General features: G+C 40.0%; 4 protein-coding genes and 2 pseudogenes across 4 annotated transcripts; all 6 read right to left on the bottom strand.

The window, feature by feature from the left end:
• Positions 1 to 1,882: 1,882 nt before the first annotated feature.
• Positions 1,883 to 2,523, bottom strand: LOC134756937 (interferon alpha-17-like). Its single transcript, XM_063697065.1, has one exon. The coding sequence runs from the start codon at positions 2,474 to 2,476 to the stop codon at positions 1,907 to 1,909; it is 570 nt and encodes a 189-aa protein (XP_063553135.1). The 5' UTR covers positions 2,477 to 2,523; the 3' UTR covers positions 1,883 to 1,906.
• Positions 2,524 to 4,553: 2,030 nt separating this feature from the next.
• LOC115935816 (interferon omega-1-like) lies at positions 4,554 to 5,199 on the bottom strand (annotated as a pseudogene).
• Positions 5,200 to 12,132: 6,933 nt separating this feature from the next.
• Positions 12,133 to 12,702, bottom strand: LOC115935834 (interferon alpha-7). Its single transcript, XM_031014723.3, has one exon. The coding sequence runs from the start codon at positions 12,700 to 12,702 to the stop codon at positions 12,133 to 12,135; it is 570 nt and encodes a 189-aa protein (XP_030870583.1).
• Positions 12,703 to 17,080: 4,378 nt separating this feature from the next.
• On the bottom strand, positions 17,081 to 17,661 carry LOC115935829 (interferon alpha-17). The gene has a single exon (XM_063697064.1). It carries the CDS (start codon positions 17,624 to 17,626, stop codon positions 17,081 to 17,083), a length of 546 nt encoding a protein of 181 aa, XP_063553134.1. The 5' UTR covers positions 17,627 to 17,661.
• A 656-nt stretch (positions 17,662 to 18,317) lies between these two features.
• LOC115935815 (interferon omega-1-like) lies at positions 18,318 to 20,350 on the bottom strand (annotated as a pseudogene).
• A 6,566-nt stretch (positions 20,351 to 26,916) lies between these two features.
• On the bottom strand, positions 26,917 to 27,859 carry LOC101139336 (interferon alpha-16). Its single transcript, XM_004047865.5, has one exon. It carries the CDS (start codon positions 27,851 to 27,853, stop codon positions 27,284 to 27,286), a length of 570 nt encoding a protein of 189 aa, XP_004047913.5. The 5' UTR covers positions 27,854 to 27,859; the 3' UTR covers positions 26,917 to 27,283.

Here is a 27,859-nt window from a genome sequence, read left to right as displayed (position 1 = left end):
AGTTCTTTGTCCATTCTGGATATTAGACCTCTGTCAATTGGGTAGGCTGTAAAAATTTTCTCCCATTCTGTAAGTTGCCTGTTCACCATGATGACTGACAGTTTCTTATGCTGTGCAGAAGCTCTTTAATTAGATGCCATTTGTCAATTTTAGCTTTGGTTGCAGTTGCTTTTGGCAATTTCATCATAAAATCTTTGCCCATGCTGATGTCCTGAACGCTATTGCCTACGTTTTCTTCTAGGGTTTTTATGGTTTTGGGTTTTACATTTAAGTGTTTAATCCATCTTGCGTTAATTTTTGTATAAGGCGTAAGGAAGGGGTCCAGTTTCAGTTCTCTGCATATGGCTATCCAGTTTTCCCAGCACCATTTATTAAAGAGGGAATCCTTTCCCCATTCCTAAAGTATTCAGAAAGAGATTATCTTTTCCAGTTTTTGATTTTATTTTATGAAAAAATGTGTCAGTTTTTACTGACATTTAACAGAGTATTAATCAAAATAATGATCAATTACTATTGTAAATAATTTTACATTTTATGCTTTAAATATATAAATTATGAAATGTATTAATATGATTCACCAATGCATCACAATTATGAAATTTATTCAGTGACATATATTTTCAAAAAGGAAACACTATGCAGATAAAAGATAATCCACATTTTGTGGGGGTCCAACCTTATTACTTGCCACCATTGCAAAGGCAGTTTTCTCACAATTTTCTGTATGTGTTAACTTGATTTTTCTTTTCCGAGTCACTCTTCTGTCTACCCCAATATGGCTTCTGCTGATTAATTCTGTGAATCCAGCTCTCAGTAAGTTCTGCATTGCCATCTATTTTCTTGCTGTAGTGCTCAGTTTTAATTCACATTTTCCATAAGTTTACTGATTCCTTTTCTAAGCACATTTATTTTCTAAATGCACTTTTATCACCATTCCCTCTTGTCCTTCTAATGTTAAGGTATTCCACCTCTGTTTTCTTTGTGTCTCTTCTGTTCCCACACTTTAATGGTGGAAGGTCCTCAGAATCCAGTTTAAGTCTTTTTTTCCCTCTCCACTTGCTCCCCACATGACAGCCTTCATTTGCGGCCTTTCCGTTGCCAGTTATGAACTTCCAGATATCGTATTCCTTGGAAACTGCAAATTCACATATCTGACTTGCAATGTACATTTTCAATTACATGTTGAAGTCAGTTTACAGAGAATATCTCTGCTTTTATTTCCAGATATGTCACAATCTACATTCTGCTAAGAGGAATTCATTGTTTTTTTACTTCCTCACATTACAGCAGTTAGCATCACTGATATTAATTCAGCATTATTATTGTTTTTAGATTTCTTTCCTGACAAAAATCAAAGATACAAGAGAACAGGGACTGTATATTTTCTGTTCACGTTTATATCCTGAAGGCAACATATAACCAGGTACAGAAAAATATATTTTTTTATAACTTGAATAAAATTATGATAGGTAACATAATTAAATCATCTATTTTTAAGTCAGGTTGTAAAGTCAGCCTTGGCATTTTATCGTAAAGAATAAACAAACACAAGAAATTTTGTATAGTAAAAATTTAATGAAAAAGGAAATTAATATATTGGCTAAATATGAAGAACATATATTGTTACATTAACCACAATGTAAAGCGACTCATGATATTATATAAATTTTAAAAATAATTAAATAAATATTTAAATAAAAGATGAACAGAGACATCAGAATGGTCATCTGTAAAGGACTAGTGCCTGCACAGGTATACACGATGCTTCTTTACACTGCTGAAAACATTTCAAAATTTTGATTCAACTCGTGGTGGTTATAGAAGTGAGTCTTTGAAATGGAAGAACTCATGAAAGTGTGAGATAATGTATTAGTCAATCAGGATCATTGCCATGTTGAACCAGTTTTCAATCCTTCCTCCTTAATCTTTTTTGCAAGTTTGTTGAAAAAGAGAGGGATCTCATGATTTCTGCTCTGACAACCTCCCAGGCACAAGGGCTGTATTTCTTGTCTGTTAGATAAAGAGTGATTCTTTGGAAGTATTTCCTCACAGCCAGGATGGAGTCCTCATTCATCAGGGGAGTCTCTTCCACCCCAACCTTCTGTATCACGCAGGCTTCCAGGTTGTTCAGTTGCTGGTAAAGTTCAGTGGAAAATTTTTCTAGGAGGCTCTGTTCCCAAGCAGCAGATGAGTCCTCTGTGCTGAAGAGATTGAAGGTCTGCTGGATCATCTCATGGAGGACAGAGATGGCTTGAGCCTTCTGGAACTGGTTGCCATCAAACTCCTCCTGGGGGAATCCGAAATCATGTCTGTCCTTCAGGCAGGAGAAAGGAGAGATTCTTCCCATTTGTGCCAGGAGTATCAAGGCCCTCCTATTACGCAGGCTGTGGGTCTGAGGCAGATCACAGCCCAGAGAACAGATGGATTTGTAGCTGAGCACCAGCACAGCCATCAGTAAAGAAAAGGACAGGGCCATTGGGATGTTGCAAATATCGCTAGGCTACTTGAGATGGATAACCTTGAACTTCGGCCTCTAGGTTTTCTGAAGACTTTGCTCTGTGCATAGGTCTTAAATAGTGAACATACTAATTTCCATTTTCTAAATTCCCTAGTTTTACTTTCTATCTCTGTTTTTGTTTTCTTTATGCACTCTCTACATGTGTTTAAAAAGTTTTTCATTTTTTTTCATCATTGCCTATTTTACACCTGCACTCAAAGTCTTTTATGGTTTTTTTTTAACTGAAATCTTCATGAAATTTTAATAACACAGGTTTGGCGTATCTATTTATGTATACTATGTATACCTCTACTTCACAGATAAAAACTATAAAGTTTGCTCTTTTTATTCAAAGTAAAGTTAAGAATGACAGAAAAGTTAAACTAAAATCTAAGTTTAAAAGCTATTGATATTTAATTTAATTTGATAAGTATATTTGTGAAATAACTTTTAGTATAATTTATTCATGTAAATTTTGTATCAAAGTACATATGTAAAATAAAAATCTATATAATACACATTAATAATATGAATATAGTTACATACCTAATCATTCAAAACTCCTAAAAATATGAATCAATAATTTTTTAAAATTTTTCTCTTAGTGTATGAAGCTTTGAATTTTGCTTTATATGAGAAAATAATTTGTAAACTTCACCAGCTGCAGTATTCATCCAGATATTGCCAAAACTTTTTTCTTTTCAGCACTTGACACAAGTACTGATGTATTGAATAACTTTAGTAGAAATAAAACATATAATATAAGCTATTTGGATTGAATTCTCAAAGTCTACAAAACATCCTGAAGAACCGAGGATCAAACATAACTAATAACTATAAGATAGTCAATGGCAGCCCAAAGATATGCAGGTTAAAGACACATATTGTGATAAGACTTTAAGATCCAGCAAAAAATGGACAAAAAGTCCTCCAGTCACAGTCGTCTATTTGCCATAGGTTTGTAACATTGGTCTTACAAATATTTTGTTTATCTTCATGAACTCAATACCAGTGCTCCTCATATCATACACAAAAAAACCCAATGAGAAAGATGTATATTAAGCAATGAAATTTTGTTGGATAGAGTTGCTGGAGAGTCACAAAGTATTGTAATATGTTAGATTCGTTTACACTATGAGAACTAATTTTTGTACCCTTAAAAGAAGTATCATTCCAATAAACATACGTGAGTTAGAAAATATTATGAATTAAATCATTTTTGGCATTTTTCATTGAAGTTCATATTCCCTAAAAGTTTTCAGAAGTTCCTATCCAAGTCAATTCTTATCAAATATAAAAGACCATCTTTGTTCTAAATTCATAAATTTATAAATATTGAATATTATTATGCAAAGAATTAACTTTCAGAGTGATCCTGAACTCTGGCTCTAACTTTTTTTTTTTGTTTGTTTGCGTAAGAAGTTTTTTTTTGTATAACTAGGCCCTATAGATACTGAGTCCTTAAATGGAATGAGGTCTGTTTTAGCAAATCAGCTATTTAGTGAGTGGAGTTTTTACCAGTTTCTCATTTATTCTCATTTTTAAATGGACTATGCAATGGTTCTATGTGGCATTCATAACAGCAAGTATATTCATATTTCTCACTTCACTTTTCCTAGGAGGTAAAAGTGGTCTGATTTTTCATCTTAATTTATGGGAACACAAAGAAAACAAATGTATGTCTAAATGTGATAAACATGTAAGAGGAGAAATACCTAATGTAAATGACCAGTTAATGGGTACAGCAAACCAACATGGCACATGTATACCTATGTAACAAACTTGCACGTTGAGCACATTTACCCTGAAACTTAAAGTATAGTTAAAAAAAAAAAAATGACCAGAGGGGAACTTAGCAAATATCTTGAGACAGATGAAAATGAAAACACAACATACCAAGACGTATGTGATGCAGTGAAAACAGAGCTAAAGGGGAAATTGAAAGCTGTAAAAGCTTACATTAAAAAAGAAGAAAGACCTCAAACCAATGAACTAACTTTACAAGTTAAGGAAGTAGAAAAAGAAGAAATAAACACATAGCAAGGAAGAGGAAGAAAATAAGAAAGACTAAAGCAGACCCCAGGTCTTCATCCTTACTTCTCAGTCCTTGCAAGTTTGTTGATGAAGAGAAGGATTTCACGATTCCACTCTGACAACCTCCCAAGCACAGCCACTGTATTTCTTCTCTTTCAGGTAGATTCTCTGGATTCCCATGGATTCCCTGGAAGTACCTCCTCAAGGCCAGTGTAGGGCCCCAATCACCCCCACAGATTCTTCCTCTCCTGTTGCCTGCCCTAAGCAAGACTCCAGGCATTCTAGCTGCTGATGAAATCCAGTGTGGAGCTGGTCCAGGAGGGTCATGTTCCAGGCAACAGAGGAGCGCTCTGTGGGGAAGAGGCTGAAGATCTGCTGAAGCATCTCATGGAGGACAGACACGGCCTGGGCCTTCTGCAAATGGCTGCCATCCACATCTCCAGGAGGAACCTGAAGTCTCTTCTGTCCTTGAGACACAAGAAAGTGGAGATTCTGCACATTTGGCCCAGAAGTGCCAAGGTGTTCCTGCTAAGTAGGCCATGGTTCTGAGGCAGGTCAAAGCCCAGAGATCCAACAGGGCCACAGTGGCAAAGCAGCAGGGCCACCAGTAGAAGAAGGAGTAGGACCACTGGGAAACGAGGGTGCTGCTGGCCTAGCTGAGCTGGCATCTGGATGAATCCTGGACTCCAGGTTCTCAGAAGGCATTCTTTTTATGCATGGCTTATAGCTGGAAACAAATAGTTTTCAGGGTTGGCCAAGATGGCTGACTGGAACCTGCTAGTGTGTGCCACTCTCATGGAGAGAAATGGAAGGGGCAAGTAAGTACAGCACCTCCAACTGAAACAGCCAGGTACACACATTGAGACTCAAGAAAACAACTTGACCCATGGAGAATAGAGCAAAGTAAGGCAGGAAGAATACCCATCCAGGAGTGAAACAGAGCCAGGGGAGTGTCTCCTGCCCAGGGAAGTGGTGAGTAAGTGAGCAGCCCTGGGGACCCACGCTTCTCCCACAGATCTTTGCAATCCTCAGGTCAGGAGATCTCCTAGTGAACCCACTCTACCAGGGCGTTTAGTCTGACATGCAGGGCTACGTAGGGTTCCAGCAGAGCAGCCGCTCTCGCATGCATGGGTACCCTGGAGCCTTAGATACCCAGGCTTCCCCACAAAAGAAGCTATAACTCCAGCCAAGCAGGAGGCTAGACCTCTGCACATACCCGTAGGATAGGAGTTTCTTCCAGGGCGCTGGGCAGTGACAAGCGGCAGGCCCACCTTCCATGGCCTGTCTCAGGGTAAGACCCACTGGCTTGGGAATCCAGCCAGACACTGGTAGCAGCCTCATACCTCCCTGACATGGAGCTCCCAGCGGCAGGGGGTGGGCTGCCATCTTTGCTATTTCACAGCCTTAGCTATTGGAGCCTTTGGGTTCTAGGGAGTCCAAGGCAGCTAGGAACTGGAGCAGCCACCCAGCAGAGCCCAGCAGTTCTACGGAGAAGCAGTCAGATTGCTTATTCACGTCGATCCCAAATCCTGTTTCTTTTCACCGGGTGGAATCTCCCCACTGGGGTCTCCAGTCACCTCCACCACTGTTTTCTGATGGACAGCAGTTTCGAATATCCCTGGGATGGCGCTCCCAAAGGGAAGGGTGGGTTGCCACTGATGCTGTTTAGCAGCCTTAGCCATTCTGGCAAATGCCATTCTTTTGTGCTGGTGGTGGTAGCAGACCCCCAGCACAGCACAGCTGCTCTACCAAAAAGTGGCCAGACTGTTTCTCCACCTGATTCCCTGATGCTGCTTCTCCTCAGTGGGTGGGATATCCCCACCAGGGTCTCCAGCCACCTCCTGCATGTATGTTGCAGGAGGCAACAGGTTGTACCTCTCTGGAACAGAGCTCCCAGAGGGAGGGGCAGGCCCCCATCTTCACTGTTTCATAGCCTTCACTGTTGATATCTTCAGGTACTGAAAAATGTGAGGTGACTATGGTCTGGATTGGACCCCCAGCATATTGCAGCAGCCCTATGGAAAAGTGGCCAGACTGTGTGTTATGTGGGTCCCTGATCCCCTATCTCCTCACTGGGTGGGTCTGCCAGGTCTGGGTCTGCAGCTACCAGCTGGGGCTATTGAGCCAATAGCAGCTCTGCAACTCCCTGGAACAGAGCTCCCAGTGAAAATGGTGGGTTGCCATCTTTGCTATCTCACAGCTCTTGCCCTTGCTGTCTCCAGGCTCTGGGGAGTCTGTAGGGAACAGCGGCTGCTCCAGATTCCCAAAACAGAGCAACTGCCTCACAGAAGAGTGGCCACACTGTTCTCCACGCAGTTCCTGGTTGTCACCTCTCCTCTGTGGGCAGAGCCACCTGACCAGAGACTCCAGCACAGGCACCCTTCCCCTGCCTCATCTCCTCAATCAGGCAGTCCAGCATTTCTCCAAGGAAGAAATCCCACAGTCAACCCAGAACCCATCCACCACTACTGTTGCAGTGGGACAGCCCCAGCATCCCTCCGGCTGGGGAAGGAACAAAGGGCCTAGTCACTACACTGGCACCTCCAGCACATCATAGCCACTATACGAAGAGGAGTCCAGCCCGTCTTCCCTGAGAATTCCCATCCCTATTCTTCAGGAGGCAGGGCCCCCAGCCCATGACTGCAAAACAGTCACCCTACCCACGGCTGAGCATACCCACTGGTAGTTGACTAGAGTTTCCCTGGGGAGAGGCTCCCAGAGCCATCCTACCTCTGTCACTGCCACAGCAGCAGTTTTATCCCTGCTGCCTTGGGTCTGGGGAAGAGACAAAGAGTCTGAAGCTCTTTATTTACAAGTTTACAGCATGACACAGTTACCTAAACTTCCAGCACACTGCAGTTACCACATGGTGAGGAGAACAGTCTCCTGCTGGTAAGATTTCCACCTCCTGTTTCCCAAGAAGTGAAGTCCCATACTTACACCAGCAGTGCAGCCACCCCACTCCTCTGGCTAAACACTCCCATTAACATGGCTTCACATTTCTTGGAGGTGGCGACCCCAGGGGCAACAGAAAGCCTGTCTACCATTGCCTCTGCAGCGGTACTACCCCAGCTACCTTGGAACTAATGAAGGAGCAAGACCCCAAGTGCCTTATGCATACCTCCAACAAGCTGCTGTCAACCCAAGAGAGGAGGCCAGTCTGTCTCCCATTGGTCAACCACCCACCCCTCACATCACCAGGCAGGGAACCCCTCGCTTGGGCCCACAGCACAGACACCCCCATCCCACGCTGAATGCACTGAGTGATTGCTCACCTGCATCTCTGTGGTGGAGCCCCCAGGTGATAAGCAAAAGACCCTCAGTGACAACTACTACTAAGTTCTCTTCCTTTAATGCCTCCAAGTCGGGGAGAAACCATTAACCCTGAGATCACCTCAAAGCTGTTGTGTGCAGCCTGGGAGTGCCAAGATACAAGCTACAGCCAGCACTCAAGTGGGAGAGGAGCCCACACTTTCATAGCATTGAGAAAGAGCACGGCTGCAAATGTGAGGAAATATAGGGGAGCCACATGAGTGATCAAGAGCCTGACAACTGACCACTATACCTAAGACTCACCTACTATGTCATGCCCAAACCTTCAACACTAAAAAATCTCACTAACACACCCTCATTAACCAAAGACAAGTCAGCTTCAAATAAAGACCCTGCACGAAGCTGCAGCCCTGTGAACACATCCAGAACCGAAGTCTATTTATTGATTGAACTCAAGCTACACTCCTATATGTAGAGATGAGAAAGAACCAATGGAAGAACTACAGTATCTCAAATGGACAGAGTATCTGATGTCCTCCATATAATCTCACTAGTTCTCCAACAAGGGTTCTTAGCCATAATGGGTTAGCTAAAATGACAGAAATATAATTCAGAATAGGATAGAAAGGAATTTCACTGAGATTCAGGAAAATGATAAAACCTAAACCAAGGAAACTAAGAATCACAATCAAAGGATAGAGGAGTTGACAGACAAAATAACCAGTAGGAAAAAGAACCTAACGGACCTAGTAGATGTACACACTACAAGAATTTCACAATGCAATCACAAGTATTAACAGCAGAATAGACCAAGCTGAGGACAGAATCTCAGGACTTGAAGACTGGCTCTCTGAAATAAGATAACCAGACAAAAATAAAGAAAAAGGAATGAAGAGCAATGAACAAAAGCTCCAAGAAATAGGGGATTGTATAAAGAGGCCAAATCTAAGAATCACTTGCATCCTTTAAAAAGACAGGGAGAAAGCAAACAACTTGGAAAATATATTTCAGGATATCATCTATGAAAACTACCACAACCTTGATAGAGAGACCAAAAGTCAAATTCCCTTGAAGTTCTACACCCAGATTGACCAGCTGTTCTAATTCCTAGTCTAGCACAATCCATAGAGGAAGGGATAAGTTAGGAGGCCCCGGGGAGGCTGGGCAGGCTGGAGGAAAGGGACACATCCTGACCCTTTGTCTTTCCCCATAGCTGTCCATTGCCCCAAGACGACATGTCATGCCTGAAGCTGGGAGTATTTTCTCTCTCCACGATACAGAAGTTGAGGAAATGGGCTAATTCCATTGCCAGGGTCCATTCTTTCTTGGGAAGAGCCTCTTTTTAGCTATGAAATTAAATCTCCTGCCAGGAGGCCTACTTCTGCATTCACAGCCTGCTCTCCACAGACTTGGCTGCTGTCTCGGTGCACTTTGACCAGTTGGGGGCTCTCTTTCCCTGTAAATCTTGTAATAGTCTCAAAGTAAAATGGAACCTGCCTTTTATTTCCTTTTTTGCTAAGCTACTGTTATGTCATTGTAACAGCGACATTCTGTCTTTTACAGAAATATTCATCATAAGAAAGGAAAAAGAGTATTTTATAAAAGAGCTTCTGAAAAACCTAGAACTTTCACTGACCTTCTGCTTTAATTTGTGATTTTGTACTCTTAAGGGGAAAGTGATGGGTAAAACCCACAAGAGAACTGAAAACAGCTGTATGAAAAGGCAGTGCAGGCTAATGATGAGTGAAGAAGAGAGCACAGTGCGCATTTCTAGAGGAAGAGGAAGGAAACTAGTGTGATATGGGAGTGGAAAATGAGATACAGAAAAGCAGGGAGGAGAGGAGAAAGTGTGTCAGCTCTCAGAACTAGCAAAGATGTATACTTTACTTAAGTTTAGGAGACTAACTTCATATGGGAGTGTACTCTGGGGTTCTGAGAGCCAGGAGACAAATGTGCCAGGTGCCAGAATCAGTTAACCATCGACACGTGTATTCTGCACTTCAATCTAGATGCTGCTCCTCTGTCTGGTATTTATACAAGCCACCATTCCTGACTGAGTGTAAGTAGGACTTTGAAATGAGGTGAGACAATTTTTCAGCTTCTGTAGAATTCATGACAGAATCCTGTTGTTTTAGGCTGCCTAAAAACAATATATACAAGCAGAATGGAATTTCAATGTAAAATAAGTTATTGTTATTTATACCTGATGTGTAAATTTTGTGTGAGGATTTCCTTAATAATTATTAATCTCCTTTTTTCCTCATTTATACACAACCATCTCCTGATCTCTGAATTTCCTTGGTTCATGTTGTATTTTCAGCTGATTTTGACCAACTTTCTTTTTAAATTTTGCTGTAAGTTCCGGGATAGGTGTGCAGAACGTGCAGATTTGTTACATAGGTATACATGTGCCATGGTGGTTTGCCTCACGTATCAACTCGTCACCTAGGTTTTAATCACAATTTGTTTTAATCCAGTGTATCATTGATGGGCATTTGGGTTGGTTTCGTGTCTTTGCCATTATAAACAGTGCTGCAATACACATACACGTGCATGTATTTTATAACAGAACGATTTATATTCCTTTGGGTATATACTCAGTAATGGGATTGCTGGGTCAAATGGTATTTCTGGTTCTAGATCCTTGATGAATCGCCACACTGTCTTCCACAATGGTTGAAGTAATTTACATTCTCACCAACAGTGTAAAAGACTTCCTATTTTTCCACAGCTTCACCAGCATCTGTTGATTTTGACTCTTTAATAATTGCCATTCTGAGTGGCATGAGAGGGTATCTCATTGTGGTTTTGATTCGCATTTCTCTAATGATCAGCGATGTTGAGTTTTTAAATGATTATTGGCCTCATAAATGTCCACTTTTAAGAAGAGTCTGTTCATATCCTTCACCCACTTTTTGATGGGGCTTTTTGTTTTGGTAAATTTAAGTTCTTTTTTGTACATTCTGGATATTAGACCTGTGTCAGTTGGGTAGGCTGCACAAATTTTCTCCCATTCTGTGGGTTGCCTGTTCACTCTGATGATGGATAGTTTCTTTTGCTGTGCAGACGTTCTCTAATTAGATGCCATTTGTCAATTTTAGCTTTTGTTGCAGTTGCTTTTGGCGATTTCTTCATAAAATCTTTGCCCATCCTGTGTCCTACATTTTTTCTAGGGTTTTTATGGTTTTGGGTTTTACATTTAAGTCTTTAATCCATCTTGAGTTAATTTTTGTATAAGGTGTAAGGTGGTCCAGTTTCAATTTTCTGCCTATGGCTATCCAGTTTTTCCAGCACCATTTATCATCACTCCTTCTAAATACATTTTATCATCATTCTCTCTCGTCCTTCTAATGTTAAGGTATTCCACCTCTCTTTTCTTTGTGTGTCTTCTGTTCCCCCACTTTAATAGCGGAAGTTCCTCAGAATCCAGTTTAAGTCTTTTTTTCCCTCTCCGCTTGCTCCGCACATGACAGCCTTCATTTTTGGCCTTTCCATTGCCAGTTATGAACTTCCAGATATCGCATTCCTTGGAAACTGCAAACTCATATATCTGACTTGCAATGTACATTTTCAATTACATGTTGAAAGTCAGTTTATAGAGAATATCTCTACTTTTATTTGCAGACATTTCTTAATCTATGTCCTGCTAAGAGGAATTCATTGTTTTTTTTTACTTCCTCACATTACAGCAGTTAGTATAACTGATATTAATTCAGCATTATTATTGTTTTTAGAAACCTTTCCTGACAAAAATCAAAGATACAAGAGAAGAAGTATTGTACTTTTTATGTTCACGTTTATATCCTGAAGGCAACATATAACCTGGTATAGAAAAATATATTTTTCTATAACTTGAATAAAATTATGATAGGTAACTTACTTAAATCATCTATTTTTAAGTCAGGTTATACCGTCAGGCTTGGCATTTAATCTTAAAAAATAAACAAACACAAGAAATTTTGTATAGTAAAAATTTAATGAAAAAGGAAGTTAATATATTAACTAAATATGAAGAACATATATTGTTACATTAACCAAAATGTAAAGGTACACATGATATTACATAAAAAATGATTTAAACCTTAAAAATAGTTAAATAAATAAATATTTAAATAAATAGATGAACAGAGACATCAGAATGGTCATCTGTAAAGGACTAGTGCCTGCACAGGTAAACACGATGCTTCTTTACACTCCTGAAAACATTTGAAAATTTTCATTCAACTTGTGGTGGTTATAGGAGAAGTGAGTCTTTGAAATGGAAGAACTCATGAAAGTGTGAGATAATGTATTAGTCAATGAGGATCATTTCCATGTTGAAGCAGTTTTCAATCCTTCCTCCTTAATCCTTTTTGCAAGTTTGTTGAAAAAGAGAAGGATCTCATGATTTCTGCTCTGACAACCTCCCAGGCACAAGGGCTGTATTTCTTGTCTGTTAGATAAAGAGTGATTCTTTGGAAGTATTTCCTCACAGCCAGGATGGAGTCCTCATTCATCAGGGGAGTCTCTTCCACCCCAACCTCCTGTATCACGCAGGCTTCCAGGTCATTCAGTTGCTGGTAAAGTTCAGTGGAAAATTTTTCTAGGAGGCTCTGTTCCCAAGCAGCAGATGAGTCCTCTGTGCTGAAGAGATTGAAGGTCTGCTGGATCATCTCGTGGAGGACAGAGATGGCTTGAGTCTTCTGGAACTGGTTGCCATCAAACTCCTCCTCGGGGAATCTGAATTGATGTCTGTCCTTCAGGCAGGAGAACGGAGAGATTCTTCCCATTTGTGCCAGGAGTATCAAGGCCCTCCTATTACGCAGGCTGTGGGTCTGAGGCAGATCACAGCCCAGAGAACAGATGGATTTGTAGCTGAGCACCAGCACAGCCATCAGTAAAGAAAAGGACAGGGCCATTGGGATGTTGCAAATATCGCTAGGCTACTTGAGATGGGTAACCTTGAACCGTGGCCTCTAGGTTTTCTGGAGACTTGGCTCTGTGCATAGGTCTTAAATAGTGAACATACTAATTTCCATTTTCTAAATGCCCTAGTTTTACTTTCTATCTCTGTTTTTGCTTTCTTTATGTACTCTCTCCATGTGTTTAAAGACGTTTTTCATTTTTTTTCATCATTGCCTGTTTTTCCCCTGCACTCAAAGCCTTTTATGGTATTTTTTTAATTGAAATATTCATGAAATTTTAATAACACAGATTTGGCATATCTATTTAGGTATTCTACATATACCTCTACTTCACAGATAAAAAGTATGAAGTTTGCTCTTTTTATTCAAAGTAAGTTAAGAATGACAGAAAAGTTAAACTAAAATCTAAGTTTAAAAGCTATTAAAATCTAAGTTTAATTAGATAAGTATATTTGTGGAATAACTTTTAATGTAATTTGTTCATGTAAATTTTGTTGTATCAAATTACACATGCAAAATAAAAATCTATATAATACACATTAATATGAATGTAATTACCTACCTAATCATTCAAAACTACTAGAAATATGAATCAATTTTTAAAAAATTTTCTCATAGTATATGAAGCGTTGAATTTTGCTTTATATGAGAAAGTAATTTGTAAACTTCACTAGCTGCAGTATTCATCCAGATATTGCCAACACTTTTTCCTTTCAGCACTTGACATAAGTACTGATGTGTTGAATAACTTTAGTAGAAATAAATCATATAATATAAGCTATTTGCATTGAATTCTCAAAGTTTACAAAACATCCTGAAGAAATGAGGATCAAACATAACTAATAACCATAAGATAGTCAATGGCAGCACCAAGGTAGGCAGGTTAAAGCCACATATTGTGGTAAGACTTTAAGATCCAGCAAAAATTTGACAAAAGGTCAAATCACAGTCATCTATTTGCCGTAGGTTTGTAACGTTGATCTTGCAAATATTTTGTTTATCATCATGAACTCAATACCAGTGCTTCTCATATCATACACAAGAAAACCCAACGAGAAAGATGTATATTAAGCAATGAAATTTTGTTGGATAGAGTTCTTGGAGAGTTACAAACTTTTGCAATATGTCAGATTTGTTTACACTACGAGAACTAATTTTTGTACCCTTAGAAGAAGTATCATTCCAATAAACATATGTGACTTAGAAAATATTATCAATTAAATCATTTTTGGCATTTTTCATTGAAGTTCATATTCCCTAAAGGTTTTCAGAAGTTCCTATCCAAGTCAATTCTTACCAAATATAAAAGACCATCTTTGTTCTAAATGCATAAATTTATAAATATTGAATATTATTATGTAAAGAATTAACTTTCAGAGTGGTCCTGAACTCTGGCAAAGTTAGTTTGCCTCGGCCCTATAGATACTGAGTCCTTAAATGGAATGAGGTCTGTTTTAGCAAATCAGCTATTTAGTAGGTGGAGTTTTTCCTAGTTTCTCATTTTTTCTTCTAATGGAAGGTGTTCAAGAATGAAGCTATTTTTCTTCATCATGGCCATATTTGGGATTGTAATAGACAATGACAAAAATTTCCATTCAGCTTTTAGTGAAAATCAGTAATGCCCATTTAGTTTACTGCTAAAACCACTGGGGTTCTAGTTTTTTAAGGTGCATGTAGATCTGGGGATTCAAGTTGCAAGAGCAGCATAATATCATCCTTTGCCTGGCACTATATTAACTATTTATGACTTCATCTGTAATCTGCCCTCTTCTTTGTTATAATAGAAAATAAATAGCCTGGTGTCAAATACAGAGTCACATACTGAAATTCAAACTCTCCAATTCACACAGTTGGTAGGAATCAGACAATTTACTATTCCCTAAAGTAAGGAATAATAGTCTCTGTCCCCCAAATAATCCTACAGCTTCAGTAGGATTAAAAAAATTGAAGCATAATTTTTTTCATCCATTCTATCATTGATGGGCATTTGGGTTGGTTTCCTGTCTTTGCTATTGTAAATAGTGTTGCAATAAACATACACGTGCATGTATTTTTATAATAGAATGATTTGTATTCCTTTGGGTATATACTCAGGAATAGGATTGCTGGGTCAAATGGTATTTCTGGTTCTAAATCCTTGATGAATCACCACACTGTCTTCCACAATGGTTGAAGTAATTTACATTCCCACCAACAGTGTAAAAGCTTTCGTATTTTTCCACAGCTTCACCAGCATCTGTTGTTTCCTGACTTTTTAGTAATCGCCATTCTGAGTGACATGAGATGGCATCTCATTGCAGTTTTGATTTTCATTTCTCTAATGATCGGTGATGTTGAGCTTTTTTCATGTTTATTGGCCACATAAATGTCTCCTTTTGAGAAGTGTCTGTTCATGTCCTTTGCCCACTTTTCGATGGGGCTTTTTTTTTGTGAATTTGTTTAAGTTCTTTGTCCATTCTGGATATTAGACCTCTGTCAATTGGGTAGGCTGTAAAAATTTTCTCCCATTCTGTAAGTTGCCTGTTCACCATGATGACTGACAGTTTCTTATGCTGTGCAGAAGCTCTTTAATTAGATGCCATTTGTCAATTTTAGCTTTGGTTGCAGTTGCTTTTGGCAATTTCATCATAAAATCTTTGCCCATGCTGATGTCCTGAATGCTATTGCCTACGTTTTCTTCTAGGGTTTTTATGGTTTTGGGTTTTACATTTAAGTGTTTAATCCATCTTGCGTTAATTTTTGTATAAGGCGTAAGGAAGGGGTCCAGTTTCAGTTCTCTGCATATGGCTATCCAGTTTTCCCAGCACCATTTATTAAAGAGGGAATCCTTTCCCCATTCCTAAAGTATTCAGAAAGAGATTATCTTTTCCAGTTTTTGATTTTATTTTATGAAAAAATGTGTCAGTTTTTACTGACATTTAACAGAGTATTAATCAAAATAATGATCAATTACTATTGTAAATAATTTTACATTTTATGCTTTAAATATATAAATTATGAAATGTATTAATATGATTCACCAATGCATCACAATTATGAAATTTATTCAGTGACATATATTTTCAAAAAGGAAACACTATGCAGATAAAAGATAATCCACATTTTGTGGGGGTCCAACCTTATTACTTGCCACCATTGCAAAGGCAGTTTTCTCACAATTTTCTGTATGTGTTAACTTGATTTTTCTTTTCCGAGTCACTCTTCTGTCTACCCCAATATGGCTTCTGCTGATTAATTCTGTGAATCCAGCTCTCAGTAAGTTCTGCATTGCCATCTATTTTCTTGCTGTAGTGCTCAGTTTTAATTCACATTTTCCATAAGTTTACTGATTCCTTTTCTAAGCACATTTATTTTCTAAATGCACTTTTATCACCATTCCCTCTTGTCCTTCTAATGTTAAGGTATTCCACCTCTGTTTTCTTTGTGTCTCTTCTGTTCCCACACTTTAATGGTGGAAGGTCCTCAGAATCCAGTTTAAGTCTTTTTTTCCCTCTCCACTTGCTCCCCACATGACAGCCTTCATTTGCGGCCTTTCCGTTGCCAGTTATGAACTTCCAGATATCGTATTCCTTGGAAACTGCAAATTCACATATCTGACTTGCAATGTACATTTTCAATTACATGTTGAAGTCAGTTTACAGAGAATATCTCTGCTTTTATTTCCAGATATGTCACAATCTACATTCTGCTAAGAGGAATTCATTGTTTTTTTACTTCCTCACATTACAGCAGTTAGCATCACTGATATTAATTCAGCATTATTATTGTTTTTAGATTTCTTTCCTGACAAAAATCAAAGATACAAGAGAACAGGGACTGTATATTTTCTGTTCACGTTTATATCCTGAAGGCAACATATAACCAGGTACAGAAAAATATATTTTTTTATAACTTGAATAAAATTATGATAGGTAACATAATTAAATCATCTATTTTTAAGTCAGGTTGTAAAGTCAGCCTTGGCATTTTATCGTAAAGAATAAACAAACACAAGAAATTTTGTATAGTAAAAATTTAATGAAAAAGGAAATTAATATATTGGCTAAATATGAAGAACATATATTGTTACATTAACCACAATGTAAAGCGACTCATGATATTATATAAATTTTAAAAATAATTAAATAAATATTTAAATAAAAGATGAACAGAGACATCAGAATGGTCATCTGTAAAGGACTAGTGCCTGCACAGGTATACACGATGCTTCTTTACACTGCTGAAAACATTTCAAAATTTTGATTCAACTCGTGGTGGTTATAGAAGTGAGTCTTTGAAATGGAAGAACTCATGAAAGTGTGAGATAATGTATTAGTCAATCAGGATCATTGCCATGTTGAACCAGTTTTCAATCCTTCCTCCTTAATCTTTTTTACAAGTTTGTTGAAAAAGAGAGGGATCTCATGATTTCTGCTCTGACAACCTCCCAGGCACAAGGGCTGTATTTCTTGTCTGTTAGATAAAGAGTGATTCTTTGGAAGTATTTCCTCACAGCCAGGATGGAGTCCTCATTCATCAGGGGAGTCTCTTCCACCCCAACCTTCTGTATCACGCAGGCTTCCAGGTTGTTCAGTTGCTGGTAAAGTTCAGTGGAAAATTTTTCTAGGAGGCTCTGTTCCCAAGCAGCAGATGAGTCCTCTGTGCTGAAGAGATTGAAGGTCTGCTGGATCATCTCGTGGAGGACAGAGATGGCTTGAGCCTTCTGGAACTGGTTGCCATCAAACTCCTCCTGGGGGAATCCGAAATCATGTCTGTCCTTCAGGCAGGAGAAAGGAGAGATTCTTCCCATTTGTGCCAGGAGTATCAAGGCCCTCCTATTACGCAGGCTGTGGGTCTGAGGCAGATCACAGCCCAGAGAACAGATGGATTTGTAGCTGAGCACCAGCACAGCCATCAGTAAAGAAAAGGACAGGGCCATTGGGATGTTGCAAATATCGCTAGGCTACTTGAGATGGATAACCTTGAACTTCGGCCTCTAGGTTTTCTGAAGACTTTGCTCTGTGCATAGGTCTTAAATAGTGAACATACTAATTTCCATTTTCTAAATTCCCTAGTTTTACTTTCTATCTCTGTTTTTGTTTTCTTTATGCACTCTCTACATGTGTTTAAAAAGTTTTTCATTTTTTTTCATCATTGCCTATTTTACACCTGCACTCAAAGTCTTTTATGGTTTTTTTTTAACTGAAATCTTCATGAAATTTTAATAACACAGGTTTGGCGTATCTATTTATGTATACTATGTATACCTCTACTTCACAGATAAAAACTATAAAGTTTGCTCTTTTTATTCAAAGTAAAGTTAAGAATGACAGAAAAGTTAAACTAAAATCTAAGTTTAAAAGCTATTGATATTTAATTTAATTTGATAAGTATATTTGTGAAATAACTTTTAGTATAATTTATTCATGTAAATTTTGTATCAAAGTACATATGTAAAATAAAAATCTATATAATACACATTAATAATATGAATATAGTTACATACCTAATCATTCAAAACTCCTAAAAATATGAATCAATAATTTTTTAAAATTTTTCTCTTAGTGTATGAAGCTTTGAATTTTGCTTTATATGAGAAAATAATTTGTAAACTTCACCAGCTGCAGTATTCATCCAGATATTGCCAAAACTTTTTTCTTTTCAGCACTTGACACAAGTACTGATGTATTGAATAACTTTAGTAGAAATAAAACATATAATATAAGCTATTTGGATTGAATTCTCAAAGTCTACAAAACATCCTGAAGAACCGAGGATCAAACATAACTAATAACTATAAGATAGTCAATGGCAGCCCAAAGATATGCAGGTTAAAGACACATATTGTGATAAGACTTTAAGATCCAGCAAAAAATGGACAAAAAGTCCTCCAGTCACAGTCGTCTATTTGCCATAGGTTTGTAACATTGGTCTTACAAATATTTTGTTTATCTTCATGAACTCAATACCAGTGCTCCTCATATCATACACAAAAAAACCCAATGAGAAAGATGTATATTAAGCAATGAAATTTTGTTGGATAGAGTTGCTGGAGAGTCACAAAGTATTGTAATATGTTAGATTCGTTTACACTATGAGAACTAATTTTTGTACCCTTAAAAGAAGTATCATTCCAATAAACATACGTGAGTTAGAAAATATTATGAATTAAATCATTTTTGGCATTTTTCATTGAAGTTCATATTCCCTAAAAGTTTTCAGAAGTTCCTATCCAAGTCAATTCTTATCAAATATAAAAGACCATCTTTGTTCTAAATTCATAAATTTATAAATATTGAATATTATTATGCAAAGAATTAACTTTCAGAGTGATCCTGAACTCTGGCTCTAACTTTTTTTTTTTTGTTTGTTTGCGTAAGAAGTTTTTTTTTGTATAACTAGGCCCTATAGATACTGAGTCCTTAAATGGAATGAGGTCTGTTTTAGCAAATCAGCTATTTAGTGAGTGGAGTTTTTACCAGTTTCTCATTTATTCTCATTTTTAAATGGACTATGCAATGGTTCTATGTGGCATTCATAACAGCAAGTATATTCATATTTCTCACTTCACTTTTCCTAGGAGGTAAAAGTGGTCTGATTTTTCATCTTAATTTATGGGAACACAAAGAAAACAAATGTATGTCTAAATGTGATAAACATGTAAGAGGAGAAATACCTAATGTAAATGACCAGTTAATGGGTACAGCAAACCAACATGGCACATGTATACCTATGTAACAAACTTGCACGTTGAGCACATTTACCCTGAAACTTAAAGTATAGTTAAAAAAAAAAAAATGACCAGAGGGGAACTTAGCAAATATCTTGAGACAGATGAAAATGAAAACACAACATACCAAGACGTATGTGATGCAGTGAAAACAGAGCTAAAGGGGAAATTGAAAGCTGTAAAAGCTTACATTAAAAAAGAAGAAAGACCTCAAACCAATGAACTAACTTTACAAGTTAAGGAAGTAGAAAAAGAAGACATAAACACATAGCAAGGAAGAGGAAGAAAATAAGAAAGACTAAAGCAGACCCCAGGTCTTCATCCTTACTTCTCAGTCCTTGCAAGTTTGTTGATGAAGAGAAGGATTTCACGATTCCACTCTGACAACCTCCCAAGCACAGCCACTGTATTTCTTCTCTTTCAGGTAGATTCTCTGGATTCCCATGGATTCCCTGGAAGTACCTCCTCAAGGCCAGTGTAGGGCCCCAATCACCCCCACAGATTCTTCCTCTCCTGTTGCCTGCCCTAAGCAAGACTCCAGGCATTCTAGCTGCTGATGAAATCCAGTGTGGAGCTGGTCCAGGAGGGTCATGTTCCAGGCAACAGAGGAGCGCTCTGTGGGGAAGAGGCTGAAGATCTGCTGAAGCATCTCATGGAGGACAGACACGGCCTGGGCCTTCTGCAAATGGCTGCCATCCACATCTCCAGGAGGAACCTGAAGTCTCTTCTGTCCTTGAGACACAAGAAAGTGGAGATTCTGCACATTTGGCCCAGAAGTGCCAAGGTGTTCCTGCTAAGTAGGCCATGGTTCTGAGGCAGGTCAAAGCCCAGAGATCCAACAGGGCCACAGTGGCAAAGCAGCAGGGCCACCAGTAGAAGAAGGAGTAGGACCACTGGGAAACGAGGGTGCTGCTGGCCTAGCTGAGCTGGCATCTGGATGAATCCTGGACTCCAGGTTCTCAGAAGGCATTCTTTTTATGCATGGCTTATAGCTGGAAACAAATAGTTTTCAGGGTTGGCCAAGATGGCTGACTGGAACCTGCTAGTGTGTGCCACTCTCATGGAGAGAAATGGAAGGGGCAAGTAAGTACAGCACCTCCAACTGAAACAGCCAGGTACACACATTGAGACTCAAGAAAACAACTTGACCCATGGAGAATAGAGCAAAGTAAGGCAGGAAGAATACCCATCCAGGAGTGAAACAGAGCCAGGGGAGTGTCTCCTGCCCAGGGAAGTGGTGAGTAAGTGAGCAGCCCTGGGGACCCACGCTTCTCCCACAGATCTTTGCAATCCTCAGGTCAGGAGATCTCCTAGTGAACCCACTCTACCAGGGCGTTTAGTCTGACATGCAGGGCTACGTAGGGTTCCAGCAGAGCAGCCGCTCTCGCATGCATGGGTACCCTGGAGCCTTAGATACCCAGGCTTCCCCACAAAAGAAGCTATAACTCCAGCCAAGCAGGAGGCTAGACCTCTGCACATACCCGTAGGATAGGAGTTTCTTCCAGGGCGCTGGGCAGTGACAAGCGGCAGGCCCACCTTCCATGGCCTGTCTCAGGGTAAGACCCACTGGCTTGGGAATCCAGCCAGACACTGGTAGCAGCCTCATACCTCCCTGACATGGAGCTCCCAGCGGCAGGGGGTGGGCTGCCATCTTTGCTATTTCACAGCCTTAGCTATTGGAGCCTTTGGGTTCTAGGGAGTCCAAGGCAGCTAGGAACTGGAGCAGCCACCCAGCAGAGCCCAGCAGTTCTACGGAGAAGCAGTCAGATTGCTTATTCACGTCGATCCCAAATCCTGTTTCTTTTCACCGGGTGGAATCTCCCCACTGGGGTCTCCAGTCACCTCCACCACTGTTTTCTGATGGACAGCAGTTTCGAATATCCCTGGGATGGCGCTCCCAAAGGGAAGGGTGGGTTGCCACTGATGCTGTTTAGCAGCCTTAGCCATTCTGGCAAATGCCATTCTTTTGTGCTGGTGGTGGTAGCAGACCCCCAGCACAGCACAGCTGCTCTACCAAAAAGTGGCCAGACTGTTTCTCCACCTGATTCCCTGATGCTGCTTCTCCTCAGTGGGTGGGATATCCCCACCAGGGTCTCCAGCCACCTCCTGCATGTATGTTGCAGGAGGCAACAGGTTGTACCTCTCTGGAACAGAGCTCCCAGAGGGAGGGGCAGGCCCCCATCTTCACTGTTTCATAGCCTTCACTGTTGATATCTTCAGGTACTGAAAAATGTGAGGTGACTATGGTCTGGATTGGACCCCCAGCATATTGCAGCAGCCCTATGGAAAAGTGGCCAGACTGTGTGTTATGTGGGTCCCTGATCCCCTATCTCCTCACTGGGTGGGTCTGCCAGGTCTGGGTCTGCAGCTACCAGCTGGGGCTATTGAGCCAATAGCAGCTCTGCAACTCCCTGGAACAGAGCTCCCAGTGAAAATGGTGGGTTGCCATCTTTGCTATCTCACAGCTCTTGCCCTTGCTGTCTCCAGGCTCTGGGGAGTCTGTAGGGAACAGCGGCTGCTCCAGATTCCCAAAACAGAGCAACTGCCTCACAGAAGAGTGGCCACACTGTTCTCCACGCAGTTCCTGGTTGTCACCTCTCCTCTGTGGGCAGAGCCACCTGACCAGAGACTCCAGCACAGGCACCCTTCCCCTGCCTCATCTCCTCAATCAGGCAGTCCAGCATTTCTCCAAGGAAGAAATCCCACAGTCAACCCAGAACCCATCCACCACTACTGTTGCAGTGGGACAGCCCCAGCATCCCTCCGGCTGGGGAAGGAACAAAGGGCCTAGTCACTACACTGGCACCTCCAGCACATCATAGCCACTATACGAAGAGGAGTCCAGCCCGTCTTCCCTGAGAATTCCCATCCCTATTCTTCAGGAGGCAGGGCCCCCAGCCCATGACTGCAAAACAGTCACCCTACCCACGGCTGAGCATACCCACTGGTAGTTGACTAGAGTTTCCCTGGGGAGAGGCTCCCAGAGCCATCCTACCTCTGTCACTGCCACAGCAGCAGTTTTATCCCTGCTGCATTGGGTCTGGGGAAGAGACAAAGAGTCTGAAGCTCTTTATTTACAAGTTTACAGCATGACACAGTTACCTAAACTTCCAGCACACTGCAGTTACCACATGGTGAGGAGAACAGTCTCCTGCTGGTAAGATTTCCACCTCCTGTTTCCCAAGAAGTGAAGTCCCATACTTACACCAGCAGTGCAGCCACCCCACTCCTCTGGCTAAACACTCCCATTAACATGGCTTCACATTTCTTGGAGGTGGCGACCCCAGGGGCAACAGAAAGCCTGTCTACCATTGCCTCTGCAGCGGTACTACCCCAGCTACCTTGGAACTAATGAAGGAGCAAGACCCCAAGTGCCTTATGCATACCTCCAACAAGCTGCTGTCAACCCAAGAGAGGAGGCCAGTCTGTCTCCCATTGGTCAACCACCCACCCCTCACATCACCAGGCAGGGAACCCCTCGCTTGGGCCCACAGCACAGACACCCCCATCCCACGCTGAATGCACTGAGTGATTGCTCACCTGCATCTCTGTGGTGGAGCCCCCAGGTGATAAGCAAAAGACCCTCAGTGACAACTACTACTAAGTTCTCTTCCTTTAATGCCTCCAAGTCGGGGAGAAACCATTAACCCTGAGATCACCTCAAAGCTGTTGTGTGCAGCCTGGGAGTGCCAAGATACAAGCTACAGCCAGCACTCAAGTGGGAGAGGAGCCCACACTTTCATAGCATTGAGAAAGAGCACGGCTGCAAATGTGAGGAAATATAGGGGAGCCACATGAGTGATCAAGAGCCTGACAACTGACCACTATACCTAAGACTCACCTACTATGTCATGCCCAAACCTTCAACACTAAAAAATCTCACTAACACACCCTCATTAACCAAAGACAAGTCAGCTTCAAATAAAGACCCTGCACGAAGCTGCAGCCCTGTGAACACATCCAGAACCGAAGTCTATTTATTGATTGAACTCAAGCTACACTCCTATATGTAGAGATGAGAAAGAACCAATGGAAGAACTACAGTATCTCAAATGGACAGAGTATCTGATGTCCTCCATATAATCTCACTAGTTCTCCAACAAGGGTTCTTAGCCATAATGGGTTAGCTAAAATGACAGAAATATAATTCAGAATAGGATAGAAAGGAATTTCACTGAGATTCAGGAAAATGATAAAACCTAAACCAAGGAAACTAAGAATCACAATCAAAGGATAGAGGAGTTGACAGACAAAATAACCAGTAGGAAAAAGAACCTAACGGACCTAGTAGATGTACACACTACAAGAATTTCACAATGCAATCACAAGTATTAACAGCAGAATAGACCAAGCTGAGGACAGAATCTCAGGACTTGAAGACTGGCTCTCTGAAATAAGATAACCAGACAAAAATAAAGAAAAAGGAATGAAGAGCAATGAACAAAAGCTCCAAGAAATAGGGGATTGTATAAAGAGGCCAAATCTAAGAATCACTTGCATCCTTTAAAAAGACAGGGAGAAAGCAAACAACTTGGAAAATATATTTCAGGATATCATCTATGAAAACTACCACAACCTTGATAGAGAGACCAAAAGTCAAATTCCCTTGAAGTTCTACACCCAGATTGACCAGCTGTTCTAATTCCTAGTCTAGCACAATCCATAGAGGAAGGGATAAGTTAGGAGGCCCCGGGGAGGCTGGGCAGGCTGGAGGAAAGGGACACATCCTGACCCTTTGTCTTTCCCCATAGCTGTCCATTGCCCCAAGACGACATGTCATGCCTGAAGCTGGGAGTATTTTCTCTCTCCACGATACAGAAGTTGAGGAAATGGGCTAATTCCATTGCCAGGGTCCATTCTTTCTTGGGAAGAGCCTCTTTTTAGCTATGAAATTAAATCTCCTGCCAGGAGGCCTACTTCTGCATTCACAGCCTGCTCTCCACAGACTTGGCTGCTGTCTCGGTGCACTTTGACCAGTTGGGGGCTCTCTTTCCCTGTAAATCTTGTAATAGTCTCAAAGTAAAATGGAACCTGCCTTTTATTTCCTTTTTTGCTAAGCTACTGTTATGTCATTGTAACAGCGACATTCTGTCTTTTACAGAAATATTCATCATAAGAAAGGAAAAAGAGTATTTTATAAAAGAGCTTCTGAAAAACCTAGAACTTTCACTGACCTTCTGCTTTAATTTGTGATTTTGTACTCTTAAGGGGAAAGTGATGGGTAAAACCCACAAGAGAACTGAAAACAGCTGTATGAAAAGGCAGTGCAGGCTAATGATGAGTGAAGAAGAGAGCACAGTGCGCATTTCTAGAGGAAGAGGAAGGAAACTAGTGTGATATGGGAGTGGAAAATGAGATACAGAAAAGCAGGGAGGAGAGGAGAAAGTGTGTCAGCTCTCAGAACTAGCAAAGATGTATACTTTACTTAAGTTTAGGAGACTAACTTCATATGGGAGTGTACTCTGGGGTTCTGAGAGCCAGGAGACAAATGTGCCAGGTGCCAGAATCAGTTAACCATCGACACGTGTATTCTGCACTTCAATCTAGATGCTGCTCCTCTGTCTGGTATTTATACAAGCCACCATTCCTGACTGAGTGTAAGTAGGACTTTGAAATGAGGTGAGACAATTTTTCAGCTTCTGTAGAATTCATGACAGAATCCTGTTGTTTTAGGCTGCCTAAAAACAATATATACAAGCAGAATGGAATTTCAATGTAAAATAAGTTATTGTTATTTATACCTGATGTGTAAATTTTGTGTGAGGATTTCCTTAATAATTATTAATCTCCTTTTTTCCTCATTTATACACAACCATCTCCTGATCTCTGAATTTCCTTGGTTCATGTTGTATTTTCAGCTGATTTTGACCAACTTTCTTTTTAAATTTTGCTGTAAGTTCCGGGATAGGTGTGCAGAACGTGCAGATTTGTTACATAGGTATACATGTGCCATGGTGGTTTGCCTCACGTATCAACTCGTCACCTAGGTTTTAATCACAATTTGTTTTAATCCAGTGTATCATTGATGGGCATTTGGGTTGGTTTCGTGTCTTTGCCATTATAAACAGTGCTGCAATACACATACACGTGCATGTATTTTATAACAGAACGATTTATATTCCTTTGGGTATATACTCAGTAATGGGATTGCTGGGTCAAATGGTATTTCTGGTTCTAGATCCTTGATGAATCGCCACACTGTCTTCCACAATGGTTGAAGTAATTTACATTCTCACCAACAGTGTAAAAGACTTCCTATTTTTCCACAGCTTCACCAGCATCTGTTGATTTTGACTCTTTAATAATTGCCATTCTGAGTGGCATGAGAGGGTATCTCATTGTGGTTTTGATTCGCATTTCTCTAATGATCAGCGATGTTGAGTTTTTAAATGATTATTGGCCTCATAAATGTCCACTTTTAAGAAGAGTCTGTTCATATCCTTCACCCACTTTTTGATGGGGCTTTTTGTTTTGGTAAATTTAAGTTCTTTTTTGTACATTCTGGATATTAGACCTGTGTCAGTTGGGTAGGCTGCACAAATTTTCTCCCATTCTGTGGGTTGCCTGTTCACTCTGATGATGGATAGTTTCTTTTGCTGTGCAGACGTTCTCTAATTAGATGCCATTTGTCAATTTTAGCTTTTGTTGCAGTTGCTTTTGGCGATTTCTTCATAAAATCTTTGCCCATCCTGTGTCCTACATTTTTTCTAGGGTTTTTATGGTTTTGGGTTTTACATTTAAGTCTTTAATCCATCTTGAGTTAATTTTTGTATAAGGTGTAAGGTGGTCCAGTTTCAATTTTCTGCCTATGGCTATCCAGTTTTTCCAGCACCATTTATCATCACTCCTTCTAAATACATTTTATCATCATTCTCTCTCGTCCTTCTAATGTTAAGGTATTCCACCTCTCTTTTCTTTGTGTGTCTTCTGTTCCCCCACTTTAATAGCGGAAGTTCCTCAGAATCCAGTTTAAGTCTTTTTTTCCCTCTCCGCTTGCTCCGCACATGACAGCCTTCATTTTTGGCCTTTCCATTGCCAGTTATGAACTTCCAGATATCGCATTCCTTGGAAACTGCAAACTCATATATCTGACTTGCAATGTACATTTTCAATTACATGTTGAAAGTCAGTTTATAGAGAATATCTCTACTTTTATTTGCAGACATTTCTTAATCTATGTCCTGCTAAGAGGAATTCATTGTTTTTTTTTACTTCCTCACATTACAGCAGTTAGTATAACTGATATTAATTCAGCATTATTATTGTTTTTAGAAACCTTTCCTGACAAAAATCAAAGATACAAGAGAAGAAGTATTGTACTTTTTATGTTCACGTTTATATCCTGAAGGCAACATATAACCTGGTATAGAAAAATATATTTTTCTATAACTTGAATAAAATTATGATAGGTAACTTACTTAAATCATCTATTTTTAAGTCAGGTTATACAGTCAGGCTTGGCATTTAATCTTAAAAAATAAACAAACACAAGAAATTTTGTATAGTAAAAATTTAATGAAAAAGGAAGTTAATATATTAACTAAATATGAAGAACATATATTGTTACATTAACCAAAATGTAAAGGTACACATGATATTACATAAAAAATGATTTAAACCTTAAAAATAGTTAAATAAATAAATATTTAAATAAATAGATGAACAGAGACATCAGAATGGTCATCTGTAAAGGACTAGTGCCTGCACAGGTAAACACGATGCTTCTTTACACTCCTGAAAACATTTGAAAATTTTCATTCAACTTGTGGTGGTTATAGGAGAAGTGAGTCTTTGAAATGGAAGAACTCATGAAAGTGTGAGATAATGTATTAGTCAATCAGGATCATTTCCATGTCGAACCAGTTTTCAATCCTTCCTCCTTAATCCTTTTTGCAAGTTTGTTGAAAAAGAGAAGGATCTCATGATTTCTGCTCTGACAACCTCCCAGGCACAAGGGCTGTATTTCTTGTCTGTTAGATAAAGAGTGATTCTTTGGAAGTATTTCCTCACAGCCAGGATGGAGTCCTCATTCATCAGGGGAGTCTCTTCCACTCCAATCTCCTGTATCACACAGGCTTCTAGGTCATTCAGTTGCTGGAAAAGTTCAATGTAGAATTTGTCTAGGAGGGTCTCATCCCAAGCAGCAGATGAATCCTTTGTGCTGAAGAGATTGACGGTCTGCTGGATCATCTCATGGAAGACAGAGATGGCTTGAGCCTTCTGGAACTGGTTGCCATCAAACTCCTCTTGGGGGAATCCAAAGTCGTGTCTGTCCTTCAGGCAGGAGAAAGGAGAGATTCTTCCCATTTGTGCCAGGAGTATCAAGGCCCTCCTATTACCCAGGCTGTGAGTCTGAGGCAGATCACAGGCCAGAGAACAGATGGATTTGTAGCTGAGCACCAGCACGGCCATCAGTAAAGAAAAGGACAGGGCCATTGGGAT

This window comes from Gorilla gorilla, chromosome 13 (assembly GCF_029281585.2).
Source record: "Gorilla gorilla gorilla isolate KB3781 chromosome 13, NHGRI_mGorGor1-v2.1_pri, whole genome shotgun sequence".
Lineage (NCBI taxonomy): Eukaryota > Metazoa > Chordata > Mammalia > Primates > Hominidae > Gorilla > Gorilla gorilla.
This window is presented reverse-complemented; position numbering and strand designations above follow the sequence as displayed.